This window comes from Thermochaetoides thermophila (assembly GCF_000221225.1).
Source record: "Thermochaetoides thermophila DSM 1495 unplaced genomic scaffold scf7180000011820, whole genome shotgun sequence".
Taxonomy (NCBI): domain Eukaryota; kingdom Fungi; phylum Ascomycota; class Sordariomycetes; order Sordariales; family Chaetomiaceae; genus Thermochaetoides; species Thermochaetoides thermophila.
In genome coordinates this window covers 678,710-698,261 of record NW_006383036.1, presented here as the reverse complement: position 1 = coordinate 698,261, position 19,552 = coordinate 678,710, and the positions used below count along the sequence as shown (strand labels likewise).

General features: G+C 53.6%; 8 protein-coding genes across 8 annotated transcripts in view; 3 read left to right on the top strand and 5 right to left on the bottom strand.

Moving 5' to 3' along the window:
• Nucleotides 1–101: 101 nt before the first annotated feature.
• Nucleotides 102–2,809, top strand: CTHT_0052000 (uncharacterized protein; the record flags this gene model as incomplete). The annotated part of the gene is made up of 6 exons (XM_006695477.1): nt 102–137; nt 209–1,077; nt 1,139–1,465; nt 1,525–1,613; nt 1,672–2,009; nt 2,063–2,809. The coding sequence occupies 6 exons, from the start codon at nt 102–104 to the stop codon at nt 2,807–2,809; spliced, it is 2,406 nt and encodes an 801-aa protein (XP_006695540.1).
• Nucleotides 2,810–3,769: 960 nt separating this feature from the next.
• On the bottom strand, nt 3,770–5,068 carry CTHT_0051990 (translation initiation factor 3-like protein; the record flags this gene model as incomplete). The annotated part of the gene is made up of 2 exons (XM_006695476.1): nt 3,770–4,816; nt 4,961–5,068. 2 exons carry the CDS (start codon nt 5,066–5,068, stop codon nt 3,770–3,772), a joined length of 1,155 nt encoding a protein of 384 aa, XP_006695539.1.
• A 736-nt stretch (nt 5,069–5,804) lies between these two features.
• Nucleotides 5,805–8,095, top strand: CTHT_0051980 (uncharacterized protein; the record flags this gene model as incomplete). The annotated part of the gene is made up of 3 exons (XM_006695475.1): nt 5,805–5,926; nt 6,016–6,741; nt 6,793–8,095. The coding sequence occupies 3 exons, from the start codon at nt 5,805–5,807 to the stop codon at nt 8,093–8,095; spliced, it is 2,151 nt and encodes a 716-aa protein (XP_006695538.1).
• A 243-nt stretch (nt 8,096–8,338) lies between these two features.
• On the bottom strand, nt 8,339–8,994 carry CTHT_0051970 (mitochondrial 54S ribosomal protein bL17m; the record flags this gene model as incomplete). Its single annotated transcript, XM_006695474.1, has 2 exons — nt 8,339–8,713; nt 8,779–8,994. The coding sequence occupies 2 exons, from the start codon at nt 8,992–8,994 to the stop codon at nt 8,339–8,341; spliced, it is 591 nt and encodes a 196-aa protein (XP_006695537.1).
• A 694-nt stretch (nt 8,995–9,688) lies between these two features.
• On the top strand, nt 9,689–10,737 carry CTHT_0051960 (uncharacterized protein; the record flags this gene model as incomplete). The annotated part of the gene is made up of 2 exons (XM_006695473.1): nt 9,689–9,709; nt 9,772–10,737. The coding sequence occupies 2 exons, from the start codon at nt 9,689–9,691 to the stop codon at nt 10,735–10,737; spliced, it is 987 nt and encodes a 328-aa protein (XP_006695536.1).
• Nucleotides 10,738–11,064: 327 nt separating this feature from the next.
• CTHT_0051950 (uncharacterized protein) lies at nt 11,065–13,002 on the bottom strand (the record flags this gene model as incomplete). Its single annotated transcript, XM_006695472.1, has 1 exon — nt 11,065–13,002. The coding sequence occupies one exon, from the start codon at nt 13,000–13,002 to the stop codon at nt 11,065–11,067; it is 1,938 nt and encodes a 645-aa protein (XP_006695535.1).
• A 1,051-nt stretch (nt 13,003–14,053) lies between these two features.
• Nucleotides 14,054–15,265, bottom strand: CTHT_0051940 (delta-aminolevulinic acid dehydratase-like protein; the record flags this gene model as incomplete). Its single annotated transcript, XM_006695471.1, has 2 exons — nt 14,054–14,962; nt 15,026–15,265. The coding sequence occupies 2 exons, from the start codon at nt 15,263–15,265 to the stop codon at nt 14,054–14,056; spliced, it is 1,149 nt and encodes a 382-aa protein (XP_006695534.1).
• A 3,194-nt stretch (nt 15,266–18,459) lies between these two features.
• Nucleotides 18,460–19,552, bottom strand: part of CTHT_0051930 (uncharacterized protein) — a gene marked incomplete at both ends in the record, with an annotated part of 3,430 nt that continues 2,337 nt past the window's right edge. Inside the window, 2 exons of the mRNA XM_006695470.1 lie at nt 18,460–19,259; nt 19,369–19,516. Of these exons, the coding sequence (XP_006695533.1) occupies nt 18,460–19,259; nt 19,369–19,516 (948 nt within the window). The remainder of the gene's footprint in view (nt 19,260–19,368; nt 19,517–19,552) is intronic.

Here is a 19,552-nt window from a genome sequence, read left to right as displayed (position 1 = left end):
CCGCTTGAACCGGTTCCGTCATCGGCTCTGCTGGCCTTAATATATCTGGAGGGCTTGTACGTTTCTAGCGATCTTGATAATAAATCCTCACAGTCATAACCATGGCGACCGACGTCACGAAGATGTCGTTTGCGAAAGTATGTGTTCTACTCAAACCAACTGCCCGCTATCGGGATTTTACAGGGGACTAACTCTTTTGTTGTTCCAGGTCGCTGCCGGCTCAGTGCAGAAGGGCTCCAAACCTGCCGGCGCTGCTCCCAGGACCACCCTTGATCCGGCCACTACTGTTAAGGATAGGCGAGAGGAGGGCACACCTGTCTCTAAGCATGCCCCTTCATCTACTGGGCCTAGTCCAGCAACTAGCTCCGCGGATACTACTGTCACTACTTCAGCTGCCGAACAGTCTGCTGTCACCGAGGGAAAGGTCGATGACGCTAAGCTCGCCGCCGATTTGAGGGAGTTGAAGTTGGAAACGTCAGCTCCGAACCTCGTTGTCAACGGGTCAACGGTTGAAAAGTCGACTGCCATCTCGAACAGTCAGACACCTCCAGATGATGCTTCTCAGAGAGCCGAATCTGGGTCGGAATTGGGAACAAAGCCTCCAAGCATTGATGGCAAGAGCATCACTTCGGGAACCACCTTTGCCCTCGATGAAAAAGACTCCCTTCGTCCCGATGACAGTGCCAGCATGAAGGCTGCGGCCGAGGACGACGACTCGTTTTCAATTCGTGGATCCTACATTCCTGGGTCACGTATGGGCTCCGATGTTGCCGCTCGCCTTCACCGCATCCAAATCGGCGACATGCCCCCACGGGCTCTCACATCACAACATATGCTTGCCGGCGACAAAGGCCAAGGCATCGTTACACCTCAGAGCGGCATATCCGATAAACAAGGATCTGGTGATCAGAAATTACCGTTGCCTGGAGGCACTGCCACCCCTGATAGCCTGGGAGCCAACAGCTTCTACAGCCAAAATCCGGATGAAAAGCTTCTGGAGGCAATGCAGTCGCCCAAAGATCGTATCTTTCTGCTGAGGCTGGAGCAACAGGTTATTCAATTTGTCCAGGATTCCAAGTATGCTTACTCCCCCTTTGGCTCTTTATTTCGCCTAGCCAGCTACTAACTAGTCACCCAGAGAGCCATACATGGATCTCCCACCTTGCAATTCGTTTTGCAGGATGTTGACGCACCGGCTTGCGGACTACTACCACATGACGCATTCTTACGAGCCTTCTACGGGATCGGTCCGCATATTCAGGACTCCCTTCTGCAGGATCCCCCCTTCGCTCTCTACTATCGCAGGCCCCCAGGCGAACAATTCTGCTCCTACCCAGCCAATTCCCCGAAAAATCATGCGCCGCGGCGAGGATGGCGAATTTGCTCCTCCAAGCACGGCACCTTCTAAGCCAACTTCGGAAGTTGGCAGCGAGTCGAAAGACAAGCCAGCCCCAGTCAAGGAAAAGTAAGCTAGAAGTTGTTCATAGGTAGCCTCAATCTGCTTTACTAACCTTTGCCCTGCAGACTGACGAGGGAAGAACGTGAGGAGGCTTATAACAAAGCTCGGATGCGCATCTTCGGCAGTGCCGAAAAGTCAGAGAGCGGAACCCAAGGTAGGATCCACCGTTAAGCTGCGTTGCCTGCAACCTGAACTAACCTTGCCATTAACAGAGGGCGAGGATGCCAACGGTGTCTCGCGGGCCAGCTCAGTGTCTGCTAAAGACAAGCAAAATGGCGGCAAGCGAAAACCCACCAAACAGCGGCGAGATGACTCGGAAGGGTTCGAGTCTCGTTCTCATTACGTTCAATGGTGCCCTGGTCCTCACCATCCGACGTGGGCGGCCCCTGTAACGCCTCAATACTTCCCTATCAGTGCGGCTCCGTTCAACGCTCAATTCCAGCAGCCGTATCCAAATGCCCCGCAGCCCATGTATCCGCCGGCGCAGCCTTATAATCCTCAAATGATGCCAAATGGCCCCTTTGCGCCACAGTACACTACGATGGGACCTGTAAGCTCAATTCTTGAAGAACGTAGAGTGAGGAGATACTGATCCGGTTGCAGTACCCGGCTCCCCCCATGCCACAGGCCATTCCTCAGCCACCACCTCCTCAGCCACCCTACCGCTCACCCAATCCTCCCATGGCTACGCCGTACGCGAGTCCCGTTCCCATGCCAAGCATGCCGCAACCGACGTGGCCGCAGCAATCCTACGGCCAAGCCCCGTACGGACCCCGTGCTCCCCCGGCACCTGCTGGGATTCCCTATGCATATGGACAACTCCCAGCCAATGCCAATCCCAACGATCCCAAGAGCCAGCACCCGATCCCAGGCAGCTATAACCGGCAGGCTTTCAATCCAAAAACTCAGTCATTCGTCCCTGCAAACGGCATGCAGCCGATGCAACCTCCTCATCCACCACCGCCTGGTCCATTTGTCGGGGCAAACCCTCACCACGGTGGCAGCCCCCAATTTCACCCTCCTCATATGAACTATGGCGGCTACCAACAGCCGATTCCCCAGGCTGGTTATGGGCCGGCCCCAGGTCCCTACGGAATGGTTAGACAGGGCTCTAACGCTTCGATGCCTCCATACCACGGTCAGCCACACCCTCCACATGGACCTCAGCATCACCCCCCTCCGAGTGGTCCTGGCTCCATGCACATGCCAAACAACAATAATAACAACAACAAAACTGGCGGCCCCAGCGGCTCCGGGCCGCAGCAACAACAGCAGCAATTCAGTCACTTACCAAACTACGGCAATCCGGCTACTTTGCCACAGAAGCCCACCACTACTAATCCTAATTAAGTGCATGCGGTGTTTGAGGAGGCATCATCTGCCATGGCCAGGTCGGCAGGGGTTCAGAGCAGATAACGAATGAACATGGTACTTCCTGCTAAGTTCTCCACGGACTAGACAAAGGGATAAACAGGTCGATGCGGTGGTGAGCTGTGGCATACATTGAAGCGTTTTTGGGAAACTCGTATGCCTGCCTATAGCCTCCTCGGTTAGTTAACCTGCTTTACGTACGTAGACAACAATACACGCACAAAGAGGTTTGGTTGTTGGGTGCTTTTGTTTGGTGTGTGAGAGATTTGGTTGATCAGGAAGGAAGAGAGAAAATGGATGGGTTACTGTCCTCTGTCAAGTGTCGGACAACACTCAAGATAGAGGCTGGACAAACGCTTTCTTTCTCGTCAGTCAGGAAGTGACGGTGGCAGGTAGGTGGGTAGGTATGGATGGACAAGACAGGGAGATATGGAGTATGTAGTAAGACGGTACAGGAAGGGTATTAGGGAAAAGGAAAATATGGGTTCTCTCAACTCAGGTGTGACGCCGCTCGCTCTGGCCTAGTGTTAATTGACGTGACATGTTCGACAGTTCGAATTCTGCCTGCTTTTTGTAGTCCTTACCTTCCTGTTTCTGTCTTCATAAGTGAGATGAGTGAATGTGCTTCAACAAATAGCTTATGTCCTCTACATATATTTTGTGATTTGGCCTATCGTCCAAATCGAAAACCAGGCATCTCACTGTATTACATAACAACAACACTATGAGGCAGACACTTAACCGACAAACTTTTGATCTTTTCAGCGTGCAACAGAAATCCCCGAAAGATACAGAACAGGAACCGGGACTAGATTTGACGGGAATACGGATGATGAAACTTTTTGGCGTTCGCATTGATGGTGAAACATGCCAACCAAATTATCTAGGAAAAAAAAACAAAAAAAAACCCGAAACCCATCGCCGCCTCTATTTCCCATTTTAATCCCCATTCTCTCTCGGCTCCCTAGATTCCCTTTGCTGGCCACCACTCCTCGCGCCGCCGCCACCAGTGCGACCGCCGGCTCTCTTAGTTCCCCTGCCGCCGCTGGAAGCGCCAGCTCCACCGCTGCCGCCGGCACCCGACCGACCGCCCTCCTGCTTAGAACCGGAAGTACCCTCTCCGCCGTCTCCCTTACCCTCTGAGCCGAGGAGATCCTTCTCGCCGGCCAGTGGGGCAGTCGCCAGCCGCTGGGCCAGGTCGATCTGAGTGCGGATGGTGTTAGCCAGGTACGAGACCATGAGCACGTCTTGGATATGGTTGTTGAAGTCTTGCTCGATCTGCGTCTCGGACACCTTGGGGGCCAGGGACAGCGCGTTCATAAGGTACTGTCCCAGGGCGTGATTGCCGTCGCGCTCCTCGTCAAGGACTTCGCTCACGTAAGTCGACACGCGCTCCAGCATGTCGGAGACGGACTCGAGGGCTTGGGCTAGAGACTCGATGTCCGAGACGACGGGGGCGGTGCGGTGATCGGAGTTGGCGGCCGCCTGGATCGTGCCCAGGGCGGCGCGCTCGGCGTCGCTGAAGAGGATCCTGTGCGGGACCTCGACAAAGAGGCAGGACTCGGCCGCGCGCTCGGGAGAGACGGCCACGGGGGCGGAGATATAGGTCTTGGTCTCGATCGGGGCACCAGGCTCGGTCGAAATGGTCAGGTGGATGGCTGGGTGAGGGAAGGTGCCAGTCTCGGGTGAGGCGAAGAAGTTCTGGATCAGGGCCGAGAAGCTGTTAAGCTCGTGCGACGTGGTGTACCAGCCCAGCAGGGTCTCGCGGGGCGAGGCGCGCAGCGTCAGGGCCAGCATGTTCTTCTGATACTCAACATCCACCTCAACCTGATCCTCGTTCTCGGTGTGCGGGATGGCGAAAGTGCTCCGCACCTCGACCTCGCTGCCATCCTCGTTGCGCGTGCCCACGAGGGCGCCGATCACACGGGTCGACTGTGTGTCCCGAATATCGCGGCGAACGGCATGGTCGATGATGGAGAAGACAGCCTGGGGAGTGTCAATGACTGGGGAATATATCAAGCAGACGAACGAGCCAATGGGCAAGCCGACAAGCTACTAGCAGACATGCCCATACGGGAGCACCTGAGCAGCTACAGGTATGGGAGAGACGGGAGACGGGAGCAGGCATACTTGGGGCTGGATGTTGACGGTGAGCGGGGCACTGCCGACAGCAAAGCCCACGGCAGTGGGAGCCAGAGGACGGGCGAGGTGGACGAATTGCTCCTGTTCGACAGCCATGCTGGGCAACGGTCAGGATTAAAAAGTATAGGATCGATCGAGGTCTCGAAAGGGGCTAGTAGTTTCTTTGTTTGAGGCCGGCGATTGACAACAGACTTGTCGATTCCCCCCACAGGTCGCAGAAAATTGGCGGCAATCGATGGGGCGGGCAGCCAGGGATGGGCGGGTCACGAAGGTCGGACTCGGAGGTCGGGCAGAGTCGTCACAGGCAAAAAAAAAAATGGACGGGAAGAAAGCACAGGCGCCGTTCTCTTTTTCTTCGCAGGCTCGCAGCACCACCAAAGGACTGGGCTCCAGGCTCCAGACAGGGCTCCAAGGGCTCCAAGCAGGTGGCAGGCAGGCAGGGCTCCAGGGCTGTCCGCTCTCAGCTTTTGGCACCCTGAATTTTTGGATTTACAGCTGATGCGGGACTGGGTTGTGCGCGCTAAGATAAGCCGATAAGCACACGGCTGACGGATTAAGAAAGTGGGGTGATAGGCAGACATGAGGCTGAAGTGGGGTTGCATTCTGGTTCCACTTCTAGTCTTGGCACTAAGCTCTGACTGGATGCTCTCGAGAGCCGTTTTGCAAGGCTGAACTGCATTCGCATCTCAACTTTCATTCCTTTTTTTTTTTTTTAGCTGTTTCTTGTCGAGACATTTGGAATCTCATAACCACGATCTGATCATTGGCTCAGAATCGATACCATCACAACTGAATCAAAGTAATTAATATCTTGAAAGTTGAGCAACTCACAATGGCCGGAGGTCGTTCAGCAAAACGGAAAGGAAGGAGTACCGTCCGGGGTCGAGCAAAGGCCGGAAAGGGAACGGCTCCCGTCCGGAGTGTGAAGTTCCATGATGCTCGACTAGATGATGAGTACGTATTTCTTTATGATTAAAGTGCTGCAAAATCTCAAATCTCTCATAGTTTTCCGGTTTTCTAATTCAAGGCTGCTGACCAAACAGTAATTCTGAGAGTGAGGCCAGCGCCTCTGAGCCTGAGGCTGAAGTTATGGATGTGGACTCGGATGAGGGAGAGGAGGAAGAGGCCAAGCAGCCTGTTCAGCCGTACATGGCATTGTTGCGCAGACTAACTGAAAGCAACCCGCATAAGGCAAAACGGAGAAAACTGGATCATCCGTCAGGCGAGAATCAAGAGCGCCCGCAGGAGGTCAAGGAGGAGTCGGCACCCCAACGCCAGAATGGGGAAGACGAAGAGGATCGGGATGTTGACCTGGTCGAAGAGCCGGAGGAGGACCCCAGCAATGCACCCCCCGAGGATCTGTTTGATGATGACGACGATCTCGATGACACCGACCCATTCGAGGTGCATTTCTCCAACCCTAAGGAAGACATGGTGCAGCCTAGGATCAAAGCCATCCAGGAAGGGAAGTGGCGCTTGGAGAGGATATCGTCATCACAGACGAGAATTTTCCTTAACATGCCTGCTGTGGACGGTCTTGAGGGGAAGGCTCTGATCCCCCCTCCTGTGTCAGGAATTAAGGATCTCAAGCTTAAGAAGAAGCTACGAGAGTCTATGGAAGCCAAGCACCCTGAGTTTGATCAGGTTGAACAGACTATTGCCCCCGCGCTTTTCAACTACCAGGATCTGCTATTCTGCAACCGGACGGTCGCAAACTCTCAAAGTCTGAGGAGGATGGCATGTCTTCATGCCCTCAACCACGTCTTCAAGTATGTTCTTCGCGAAGTACTTTTTAGGCCAAGTGATACTGACTTGAACAGGACCCGCGACCGCGTCATCAAGAATAACAGCAAGCTTGCCAAAGCCGGAGAGAACGAGGATTTGGAATTCCGCGACCAAGGCTTCACCCGCCCCAAGGTTCTCTGGATCATGCCTACCCGTGCGCAATGTGTCAAGATGCTCGACATGATTGTTTCAATCGTCCAGCCCGACCAGCAAGAGAACCGCAAGCGCTTCGAGGATGGTTACGTAGACAAACTAAGCAAATTTTCGGACGACAAGCCGGAAGACTTCCGTGACCTCTTCTCCGGCAACGATGACGACCTGTTCCGACTGGGTGTCAAGTTCACACGCAAGACGATTAAGTACTTTGCGCAATTCTATAACTCGGACATGATCTTCGCCAGCCCACTAGGCCTTCGCATGGCCATCGGGTCTGAAGAAGAGAAGAAGCTCGACTTTGACTTCCTCAGCTCCGTCGAGCTGGTGATTGTCGACATGGCTGAGGCGCTGTTAATGCAGAACTGGGAACACATGGAATTTGTCTTCGAGCACCTCAACATCCAGCCGCGCGACGCCCACGGTTGCGACTTCAGCCGCGTCCGCAGCTGGTACTTGGATGATCAAGCTAAGTACTTCCGGCAAACCGTCATCTTCAGCGCCTTCAATACCCCCGAGCTAGCGGAGCTTGTGCGTGCGTACTGCCACAACTGGGCGGGCAAGGCGCGTCTACAGCAGGAATGCCCGGGCATGATACAGAACCTGCCTGTGAAGGCCCGCCAGACGTTCAGCCGGTTCGATTCATCATCGATCGCGGCAGATCCGGATGCTCGGTTCGCCTACTTCACCAAGGCCATCGTGCCGGCACTCACACGACACAAGGCGCGTGATGCTGCTGGTACGCTCATCTTCATACCCTCGTATCTCGACTTCGTGCGCGTGCGCAATTACTTTGCGAACAACCCGGCGGTCGAGAACGTTTCCTTCGGTACCATCTCCGAGTATACCGACGTACCGGATGCGTCCCGGGCGCGGTCGCATTTCCTGAACGGCAAGCAGAAGGTGCTTCTGTACACGGAGCGCGCGCACCACTTCCGCAGGTACAAGATCAAGGGCGTCAAGAGGGTAATTTTCTACAGCCTGCCCGACAACCCCGTCTTCTATCGCGAGATCGCGGGCGACTATCTGCAGAAGAGCGAGCAATCGCTACTGCTAGAGCCCGGGCAGGGTGTGATTAGGGTGATGTTTTCCAAGTATGATGTGATGAAGTTGGAAAGGATCGTCGGGACGTCGAGGGTAGGCCGGATGCTTCACGAGCAGGGTGACACATTCGATTTTGTGTAGTTTACTTTTTTTTTTGTTGGTAGATGATGTAGCGGCGTTTCCTTCCTGGATGCCTACGTAATAGAACCAAAGAACAGACAGACCAGCCATTTCCCCCGTGTTGTAACTGAACGTACCTATATCTTACATGATGCCGTGATGTACATTCCTAGGTTAGGTATACACTAATATCAACCACCCAAACACCAAACATGCCACTCTTCCCTTCAACACACCCATAGCCCGTGTTGATGTCCCTCCCCCTTACTCAGATGCAACAGCAGCCGTAGCCGCGGCAATGGGGTCGCACAGATTCATCTGATAAATCTTCTCGACCAGCTTCTCGAATTCCTCCTTGCCGTTCTGCCGGTACCGCGTAACCTTCTCGATATTCTTGAGCGTCAAATCAGTGTGCGGCTTACCCAGCCGACGATCGCGAGCCACCGTCGCAGCGGTCATGTAAAACCGCATATCCTTCGGCCCGTCGACCAGCTCCAGAATCGCCGAGGGGGCCTGATCAGCCCGATTCTTCGGCTCGGTGCGCAGCACGCGGGTATACCCGCCGGGACGATTCAAATACCGCTCACGGATCTCGCCAAACAGCTTTGGCATCAGCTCGTGCGGCGTCTGAAGATCTTCCTGTATGTATCATAACACCCGTTGATCAGTGGGGAAATGTTCTGGGAGAAACGGGAAGTGCGTACGTATAGAATGGCCTGTGCCTTGCGCCGCGCGACCTCGTCGTTCTTTTTTGCGTGCGTGATCAGCTTCTCGGCGAGGCGCTGGGCTTCTTTGGCCTTCGGCCAGGTTGTGTGGATGGCTTCGTTTTTGATCAGGGAGGTGACGAGGTTCCGAAGCAAGGCTTGTCGGTGCGCGCTCGTGCGCGAGAGTTGGCGATATTTCATGTGACCACCCGCCATTTTTGGTTATTTGCTATGTCGTTGGGGGGGGTAGAGAGCGAAAGCGTAGGTAACGTTGAGGAGATGGAGGGAGTGAAGGAGGGGTCCGTCGCGGCCGGTGTAGTCGACTTGTCGTTGGTGACTGTCGGTAGCTGGGGGCCAATTGAGCTTATGGGATGCGGCTTTCTAATCGCGGAAGGGCAAGACGGATCAACCTCGAGTCGTCGGGATATCGTACGGTCGGCGTGCGGCAGCGGGTTGGGTGGATAGATGCCACAACTCGCTCGGTCTTCTGCTTGCGATGGCCGTAATACCGAAGTTTTTTTGGGTCCATAGCCAACCCTTGGCGTTCAACCCTGACCAAAAGCCGCGCCGACCCCGGTTGCCAAGAACTGACGTCGGGAGTCTTGTGGGGCTTACTGGTCTGTGCCTTGCCGGCGAGCCAGGGTGGGATGTCTTGGCACTTGGTTCAAGTTGATGTTCGGGTTGAAATGCAGCGACGTCATCACCATCTTGTGATGCCGCCAAACATGGCGATAACAAATTTTCGATGACTCGAGTTTTTTTTTCACAAAAGTCATTCATTTAAACGTCAATTTCTCATTACTGCGAAAATTAAACTTTACTTGGCGATTTTTATTTCAACCAATCTCCTGCCTCTCATCAAGAATTACCTCATAATCTCAACGAAACTCGCTCATAACCCACCTTCAAGATGGGGTTTCTAGCCGGCTTCGTATGCATCCCGTCCCCAATCATACAACTCTCTATACACGCTCACAATCCTGTTGTAAAAAGGCTGGCGGTGCCACCATAACCCTCGCCGCAACCTACCTTGCCCTCCACACGCACTCCCAAAACCGCCTGGCCCAAGCTACTATCCTCCGCTCCCAAGCAGCCACCCTCGACTCACTCGTCCCTCCCACCGACGAATTCGAGCTCCGTCGCCGACACAACGCCAGCGTCATCCTCCCGGACGGTACCTACCTCCCCCGCCGGAGCCTCCTCTACTCCAGTCCCGATGACGCCACCGCCGTCCTGGAGTCTCTCCGACCGAGGGGCCCAACCCAGGGCCCCATCTCCAAGCTTGTCGAGTCCGCAAAGGAGCGATGGAACGCCGAACTTCAGGGGGCCCTCCGCTGGGCGATGGAGACAGACTGGCAGGGCGTGAGGGAACACTTGGAAGAAAATGTGGCGCGCATCATGGGATGGGAGGTGCCCAAGACGGTAGTGGAAGAGGTCGTGGTAGTCAGGCGACCACAGCAGCCGCCACAAAGGGTGCAAGAGGTGGAGTGGGAAGAGAGGAACCATGAGCCGGGGCTGACGGTGCAGGCTGCTGCACTGGCGTCGGCAAAGACAAGGGCGGCGCTGCATGATGCTAGGGAGAGAGCGGGGCAGGCTGTGAAGGAGGCGGAGAGGGCTGTTGTGGAGGAGGCGAGGGAGGTCAGGGACAAGATGGTGAGGGAGATTAGGAGGGATGTGAAGGTTGTGCAGGAGGAGTTGAGGCATGCGAAGGAGAAGGCGTCTGGACTTATTCATGAGGCAAGGGAGAGGGTTCAGATTGCGGAAGATAAGGCTGAAGAGAAGCTTGAGCATAAGGTTGTTGAGAAGGTGCTTGAGATGACGGATGTGCAACGAGCGCTGGCTGAGCGGTTTGATAGCCGTCTACGCGAGGAGAGGATGAACCGTAGTGTTGAGGAGGTCCTACGGGAGCGGTATGCGCCAATTGGACAACGAGATAATGGAAGACTAAGGGGGCTCTGAGAGTATGAGCTCATTCTTGTCACACTGCGTTCGAGGAGAAAGTCGATGTCGGGGAGCTGGAGCTGGGGGCTGTTTGATGAAATGACTGCAAGGTTAAAAACATTTTATGTTGAGCTGCTCAAGCGTCGGTTATCAGCGTTTATGGAATCTTTATTGAGGAGCTAAGACATGTACGTATTTTACCGAAGTTCACTAACGTTATCCGGGAAGAAAAAGGAAAAAAAAAAATCAATGGATATCTCTTAATTCTTATGTTATCCAAGAATAAACAAAAGCACCTACGCGATCATGCGCGAACCTCTCCTCTCTGCTCCGCCTCGTCCGCACTCACTTCTTCCCCTCATCAATTGTACACTTCCCTTCCAACCACTTAGCAAACTTGACACACTGCACATCCACCACTCGCCAGAACACATCCGACACCCACAGCACCAACGGCACCACAATCCCACACGCCACCACAAACCCGCCCACATACCTCCCCGTTGTCTGCGTCCCTGTCAACCGCCACACCCATCTCTCTACTGCATACCCTAGCGTATGCATCACTGGCCCGTGGCACAGATACACCGCGTAGCTAATTCTCCCCAAGTACTGCGCCACGGGGCTCTCAAACACGTTCCTCTGCCACCACGCGCAGCGGGCGGCTGCCGCCACGAAGAGCGCGGCACCCAGAGATTGCAGGTACCGGTAGTGGTTGCGTGCTGCCTCGCGGCAGTTGCCGTGGAGAGCTTCGTCCGAGCGGTCAGGGTCCGAGACGTCGATGCCCCACCAGCAAGGGATCAGGAGATGGACGAGTGTCTCGTAGCCCGGGGTTTCGTCGGAGCCAATGTCCGGTTGGGACATGAGGTAGAGGGCGAGGATGGAGATGGAGGGCCAAATGAGTGATTGAGGGAAGGACGTGTACGGGTTTGGATTGCGGCGGCGGGGAGGAGATGATGGTTGGGGTTTTGCTTCTTCAGCTTCTTTGAGCTGGTGCTCTGGCTCCTCTTGCTTGAGCGCTGGCAGGCAAAGAACACTTGACGACGATGCCGGTTTAAGGGTAAATGAGAGGGGTGAGTGAGCCCGAGAGATGTTTGGCGTCGGGTACGGCGTCGGAGCCAGCGAAATTGACGATGAGAGCAGCGACGTTGGGGCTGGAGCTGGAGCTGGAGCTGGGTCGTGTATGCCACGGATGAGATCCAGTTCGGCAAGGAGCATGCCGACATAAAAGAGCATCATCTCCCAGCGGGAAGCGCGGTATGCGAACAGCATGATGGCGCCGACAACCGCGAATCGGGCACCCGTCCTTAGGCGTGAGGTCGCGATGATGGTCATAAAGAGCATCATGGACGCGCGAAACTCGACCGGAATCGTCCATAGATGCACGTCAATCTTAGTGCTGCCGCCGAACGCATCCCAATCCCAGATATGAATAAAGTTGAACATCGCCCAAGCCCACTCAACAAGCTGCTCCCGCGTGGTCGGCCGCCTATCGTAATGAATCTCCTGCACATTGCGCATGATAAATTCATCATACGCGAAGTCCCTCGTCCATTCATACGCCCCAATCCTCACCAGAAACACAACGCTCAGCGTCGAGATAGCAGTCGGCAGGAACAGCCGAAAAAACCTCCGAAAAGCCAGACTTGCCATAGTCCCCGCAAACTCCCCCCACCTCTTCGAGCGCAGCAGCTTAAGCGGCCTTAGGCTGAGCGCATACCCCGACACGACGAAGAAGACGCAGACCATCGGCGGCCCGGAGAACCACAGCCTCACGAACGGCAGCAGCAGCGGGTTATAGTGGTCGCCGCTGGTGCCGTAGCCTGGGGCGATCTCGAAGCAGGTGTAGAGCAGGTGGCAGAAGAAGACGAAGAGGGCTGCCACGCCGCGGATGCCATCCAGGTAGGCAGTCGGGCCCAGGTTGTTGTTAGTGCTGTTGACGTGGGAGGAGCTGCTGCTGCCATGTCGGCCGGTGAAACGATCTTGCAGAAAGCTCGGGATAAAGAAGATTAAGAGGCGAATGATGAGAGAGCGGATCTGACGCATGATGCGACGAGTGGTCCGGAGGATTTGCTGGAGTTGAGGTTCCAGGGCTTGTGCTATTACTTCTTCTCGGTCGTTATCTCCGGTCAAGATGTGGTTATCACTTCCTCTGAGGAGTGCCTTCCTCTCGTGTTTTTGACTTTCTATACGGTCTAGTTCGCTGGCGACATAGTTGGCGTCGTTTGTCTCGCTGGGACCAGAAGACGATCCAGAGCGGTCTCCAAGGAATAAGAGCGGCATCGCTGTGTTGAAAGCACGTCTCTGGTTAATAACTACCTGGTGTTACGCCTCTTCCGGAAACGTATGCGTATGAAGAGCTTGAGTGTTCGCAATGTCGGTCGAAACACAAACGAAGCTCCGGCAGGAGAAAAGCCTCGGGGGATATGAACAGGAGGAAGACGGTCGAAGTAGCAAAACAGAGCAAGCTGTGAGAGATATTGTTGCTTAAGAAGCCCGGCCATCCACCCTCAATCACAAGCAGCGCAGCCATGGGCTTTTATGCATGTGCTTCTCAAGCCAAGGAGCAGCCTATATACACAGCCCCGAGTCTCAAGTTCGGATCAGCGAGACGCATGCATGCTGATGGATGACATCAACAGTCAGGCAGTCAAGAAGACACACAATGCATCGAATGAGTCTCTCATTACGCTTAAGGCCTTTCTCCAAAGGGTCATCTTTGACGGTGCTGGTTTGACATGTGCTATCTGCAGCCTGAAAGGTTTGCCGTTTGCATCGCCGTCATGGAGCACGACAATATCATTTCCATTTTGCCGGATACCCGATCACATGTCAGTTATCTTGGCCTTGGCTTTTAGATCTCAGAAGTGGAAAACTGAGGCTAAGGTGCTGGAGTTTAACATAACCTTCTGTCAGCCAAGGGCTACTAGTTCAGGACTCGTTGAAGGGGACGGGAGAGGTTGGCGTTAATGAGGGTTTTGAACTCGTTTGAGAGCGACTACCATTCGTTCAACACCTCCAACCAACAGCCTATCCTACACATCGCAGGAAACACACATAGCAGACCGCCACGCCGTAAGTATCGAAATGATAAGACCGGAGATTAGTAAGTATATACACGCCAAACCGGATGTCTGCCCAGTCTGTCCAGGCAGAGAAGGGCCGATCAAGCATCAGTTTGACGACTTCAACACAAAAATAAAATTACCGAGAACAGTACACATTCTCCTCCCACAAAATAGTCCCGTTACCCATCCGCGTTATGTTTATGGATATCCCGACACCTCTACACCTATACTCCAGAACGCCTCTAATACTCTTCCTAAAGCTACACTCAGTTGGACAGCCAATCCAAAAGCTCGGGCGTAAAGTAGCTAATAATAATAGTCGCGCCGGCGCGGAGAATGCTTTCGTGGCTCTCAAAAACCATGCCCTTGAGGTCAAACACGCCAGCTTTGGCGGCCGCGTGGATCATGGCAAACTCGCCGCTGACCTGATACGCGGCGATGGGCAAATCGCGGCCCAGCTCCTTGGCATCGCTGATGATGTCAAGGTACTGACCCGCGGGCTTGACCATGATGATGTCAGCACCCTCGTGGATGTCGCGCATGATAGCCCGGCGAGCCAGACCACGGCCGCCGGGAGGAAGCTGGTAGCAGCGACGGTCGCCGAACGAGGGAGCCGACCCGGCAGCATCACGGAACGGCCCGTACAGGCAGCCCGAGAACTTGGCCGCGTACGACATGAGCGTCACGCTATGGACAATGCCCTCCTCAATTAGCTTGAGCTTGATCGCGCGGATGCGACCGTCGTTCATGTCGGAAGGGGCCACACAGTGGGCGCCGGCCTTAGCATAGGCGACGGCCACATCCGAGATGCGATCGACCGAAAGCTGGTTGTTGAGGCTGCCATCGTCGCGCAGAATACCGCAGTGGCCGTGGGAGGTATACTCGCACAAGCACACGTCAGCTATGATGTAGAGCTGCGGGAAGCGTTGGCGCAGCAGGCGGATGCTGCGGATCACGGGACCTTCCGGATCATCGGCAGCAGTGCCCAGAGCGTCCTTGGTGCCAGGCTTCAGGGGCACGCCGAACAGAATGACGGAGCGCAGGCCCTTGCGCACAAGAGGCTCGAGGAAGGGTACCAGACGATTGATGCCGCGGCGATATTGGTTCGGCAACGACGGGATCAGGGTCTCCTCGTCGTCTTGATCCGAGATGAAGAGAGGATAGATGAGCATGGACTGGTAAAATGCCGCGCGTCAGCCGAGTTTGTTTGCTTCCGTGAAGACACGCATTCTGCTAACCTTTGTAAGCTGACGCTCAGCCTGCCATGTTCTCGCCAGCGGGTGGCAGTAGCCGGCGTGGAGCTGGCTCGAAATGTCGCCCGAGATGCTCACGCTGGTGGCAGCCGTACTAGTGTACGACTTGGCCAGCGAGATGTGCGATGCGCGGTCATCGACGGTCGAGACGGAGGCATCGCCGCGCCTGCGAAGCCCGTTTGAGTCCCGGAGGGACAGGTCCTGGACAAGGCTTGAAAACGACATGGTTGTCTTGGTAGAAATACTGACGCAGCTGGCCACGACGAGCTCAGGCGCGTGAGCGAAAGAAGTAAAATCTCGAGATCTCCTGGAACGGGACGGGAGAAATTGACGTCGAGGGGTCGTCGGGGCCTCGGAGATGGGTCGGCTTGTGTGTGGATTGGGACAGGATGGCTTATATGCAGGGTAACTCCCGCAGAGGCCGTCAAAAAGGTTGTTCGCAATGAGGTGATCTGATCCGCCGCCCCAGTCGGATTTTGCCGAAGACAAATCGCGCCGTATGGCAAAAACGTGCTTTTGCGCAAAGTGTAACAGTTAAGATCAAAATTGATAACGGCGCTTGAGGAGCAAATTGGAGCTTTATTGACCTCAAATTCGCCTCCGGAAACCAACGCCGAGGGACAAAGTTCGTCTTGAGAAGCTGTGCCGAGCACATGGCTTCGGCCCTCTCGCGCCTCGGATCTCTGCGGAGATCTCCACACTGTATTTTTTTGAATTCGCCAATCAACATCGTGAGATTTCAAAATATTATTCTTGGCACTTGCTGACTCATCTAGCAGCGTGAAGCTCCCGTTTCTTGGCGTTCGCTTCAACATCAGCTGACGCTTCACACCAAGAGAAGCCGCCCCATGTTCCACAGAGATTCCACAACCAGGCCTGCGGTCCACAGTTCACGGCATTGGTCGCCGATCGGATATAGTTACACTTGCCTAACTCTCAGAACAGCCCTGGTTGCAGTCAGCAAGTACAATATGTCCTTGAACTAGAACCTCAGGTCCGAGAACCAAAGAATCGGCATCGAGCATTCCTGACTGCATCTGAGAGAAAGTCGGCGAAATATAGGGCTATATCATGTCGTGGGAGGAACGTACCAAACAGCTGTTAGTTCGTTGGTCTACTTGACGTGATTGATCCTGATATCGCTCGCCTGCAATACCGTTGACATGGCTCTTATGAAATGCTATCGTTGTCCCCGCAAGTCCACAGAGTCAAAGTCCTCTCAAGGAACTTTCATTCTTGGTCTGCCTTGAATTCCAGTAAATTGTTCATGATTATCCATCACCATGAGTTTTTGACGCAGCTAGATGTGCTTTCAAGAATATATATACTGGTATCTCTAAGGCCAAGTCAGATGCCAGCACAAAGTCAAAAGTCACTTAAGTCTTATCCCTTTGTCCAGCAGTCTCAGAGAAGATTGCACAACATGAGGCGACGTGAGAAAGCACAACAGTGGATCCCGAGGTTGAAATAAGCTCTGCTGTGGAGAAGACCGACAAGGTCAAGGCTACTAGAACGAAGCCAAGATGCCCCATCACATGCCCTTCCTGTCATTATGTTGATGAATGAAATCAGGTTCTTGAAATAGATAATTAAGGTACCCTGTTCATTCGCCTTGATGTGAATGTTCTCACAAGGCACACTTCTATATGGATACGTTGCACTCAATAGCAGTCTCAAGACAACCTAACGACATCTATAAGAACACCTCAGAAGCATGCTCGCTTAAGCCCTCAAATTTCCCCATATCTTAGCCAGATCCTCATTGGAGAACCCTAGTATCCCTTTCACATAACCAACGAAACCATCATATTCTACGTAAACAGTCTTAATAAATGCATCCCAGCAGCTGAGCTTCAAGTTGATGAGGTTATGAAACCCAAGAGTCTCGATGCTCGCTACCTTGGACTTCTTCGCAGTCACAAGCAAATGTTCTGCCACAACCTGCGTTCCGATACTCGAAAGGAGCCAGTCAAGGATGGTGGTCTCAGCACTTGTTCTCGCTAGAGCCAACAACAGTCCTGTGATGACCCCAGTTTTGTTTCTGCTAGCTGGTTGCAAATTCAGTCAGTTAAAGTTCTCAGCTACTCGCCAACTACGTTGGGATCTTTCTCCCAGATGAACCTTACTAGTACAGTGAAATAGAACTGCCTGCCCTTCACAATCCCTCACATGCTCCAATATTGCCATGATAATCCTCCTATAATTCCTTATCACATACATATACATGTTTACATATATTCAATGCTATGATGAAAGCATGCACCACACAGCTTACAACAAAGGGTTTAACCTTGAGGATTAGCTAATTCACTGCCCACTCGAGACTGCACTGTCAATCATTCAGCTCTGGAAGGGTTTGTAAATGATGTGCAATTCGCTAGCTAGTTCAGCACTTACGAATGAGATTGGACAAGGTCCCTACAAAGTTGGGTCACCGGTTACCTATATCGATGGGAACAGAACATGCATGTGAGATGAGGCACCAAGATTACGGAAAACATACAAGTCGCACAGTGTTGCGGCTGTCATCCTTGTATCAGGACTTTGTTGCAGGCAAGCAACTATGTGAGAGATACGATATCACTTCTCTTCTGTCACCTCGCATCGGAGTCACTTCTCCAACACCCATACCTCAGACACATCCTGTTTTCTCCGCTAATTTCGGGTATGTCGAGCTTGTGCCTTTTATGACATTCAACTTCAAAGGCAGTTATTCTTCTTAACAGGCCAATATTTTCTGGGGCGCTGGCCATCAAGTCGACGCTTCAGTGTACTCTTGCTGACTGGCACGGGTAGCTGAGTAATCATGCCATTATATATATGGTAATCCCACCACCCCCCCCCTCCCCCCGCGGCGATATTTACTTATATCTAGTATTGCGTGGCGAAGGTCTCAGTCACTAAGTTTTTCGAGGGCAGCCTGATCGGTGCAGTGCTTCAAAGATGCCATGCTTCATAAAGTGATTACAGGCATATGCAACTGTCTATGATGATACCTCGAAACACTCCGCGACCTCGGCGCGCAGACACACCTGATCCGCGTAAGGCCGCAATTTGGGCTATGTCATACAAGGCTAAATGCTTACAATCTCTATTGAAAGTTTTTCGTTGGCATTGATTTTGAATGATAAAAATAGCCGTTTTGGTGTGGCTGTTAGGTGGAGATGTCATGCGTGTGACGCATGTTACCTGTCGCGGGGATCCATTTCTCCCAGGCTGACAATGTAGCAAGACCCCTAACCCTGGTCAGTGGGGCAGCCATTTCAGGGGGGAAAGTAAACAAACACGTCAACGCCGTCCTAAGGTTTGATAACGACCGATCGATTTAATTCATTGAACAATGTCTATAACAAGAGCCGTAGTCCAGAAGTAATGATATATCCCATATACTAGTGAAATATACAACTTTAGGCGGATAACTATACCACACTGCCCGGCGCAACACTCCTCTTCCTCCTTACCCCCCTCAACCTCCCCCACAACCCCACCCTCCTCCTCCTCCCCCCTCTCTCCTTCCTTCTCTTCTCCCTCTTCTCTTCCTTCACCTCCTCAAAACCTCTCACCCTATCCATCAAACACCAATTATACCCCCCAAACAACCCCCCACTCACGACAACCACAACGCCCTCCACCGAAGCAACCGCAATCGCTTGCGGACACCACTCCCCATTATGCTGGGCATACACCGCTATCAACGTCGCTCCAAGCCCCGTGAGCCCATTCAAAATCAGAGGAAGGTAAAGTTTGTTCAGTAGCCAGATGTAATTTCTCCTCCAGCGTAGAGCCAGCCAGGCGGTGCCGAAGACGCCAGTGAGAATGAAAACGCTCGCTAGGACGAGGGCAACTCTCTGGGCAAGAGAGAGGGGTACGTTGACGGTGATCTGCCCTACCCTGATTGTCGTGCCTTCATTGTTGTTGTTAGGAGGTTGCTCAGATGAGACGGAGGGTTGACGCTCGGTGCGTGTGAATGACCCGGGGAAGAGGACAAAACCTAGTAAAAGGAGCCAGACGAAGACTACTGCCAGGATATTATGCAGGCGAGGGATGCGGTCAAGAGACATAATCATATTCAGGTATGGCGTCTGAGTCCCGTTGCCACTGCCATGCCCAAAATTTCCCCTACCCTGTTCGGGGTCGGATGAGTCGCTGGCGTACCCCCTCTCAGTTCCCATCCCACGTCTCTTCGTGTTCAGGGGCTTCGTGCTCGACTCGCTGGCAACTGAACTACCAGTATTGGAATGACTGGGCGGTTGCGGCTGGAACTCTTCCCTTTCAAATCTTGTCGGCGAAGTAAATGTGCTGATGCCGGTACCAACGAAGGGACTAACTGCTGGGGGAGGGGGGCGTGGCGGACTTGTTGGCGAGACTGTGTTTGATCTTGAAGGTGGTGGTCTTGGGGGGCTGGCTGTAGTTTTGCTTGACCTTGAAGGAGAAGGGCGCGAGAGAATCGAGATTGGAGGAGATGTGGTATTCGATCTAGATGGGGGGGGATTGCTGGCGAGGGATTGGGGG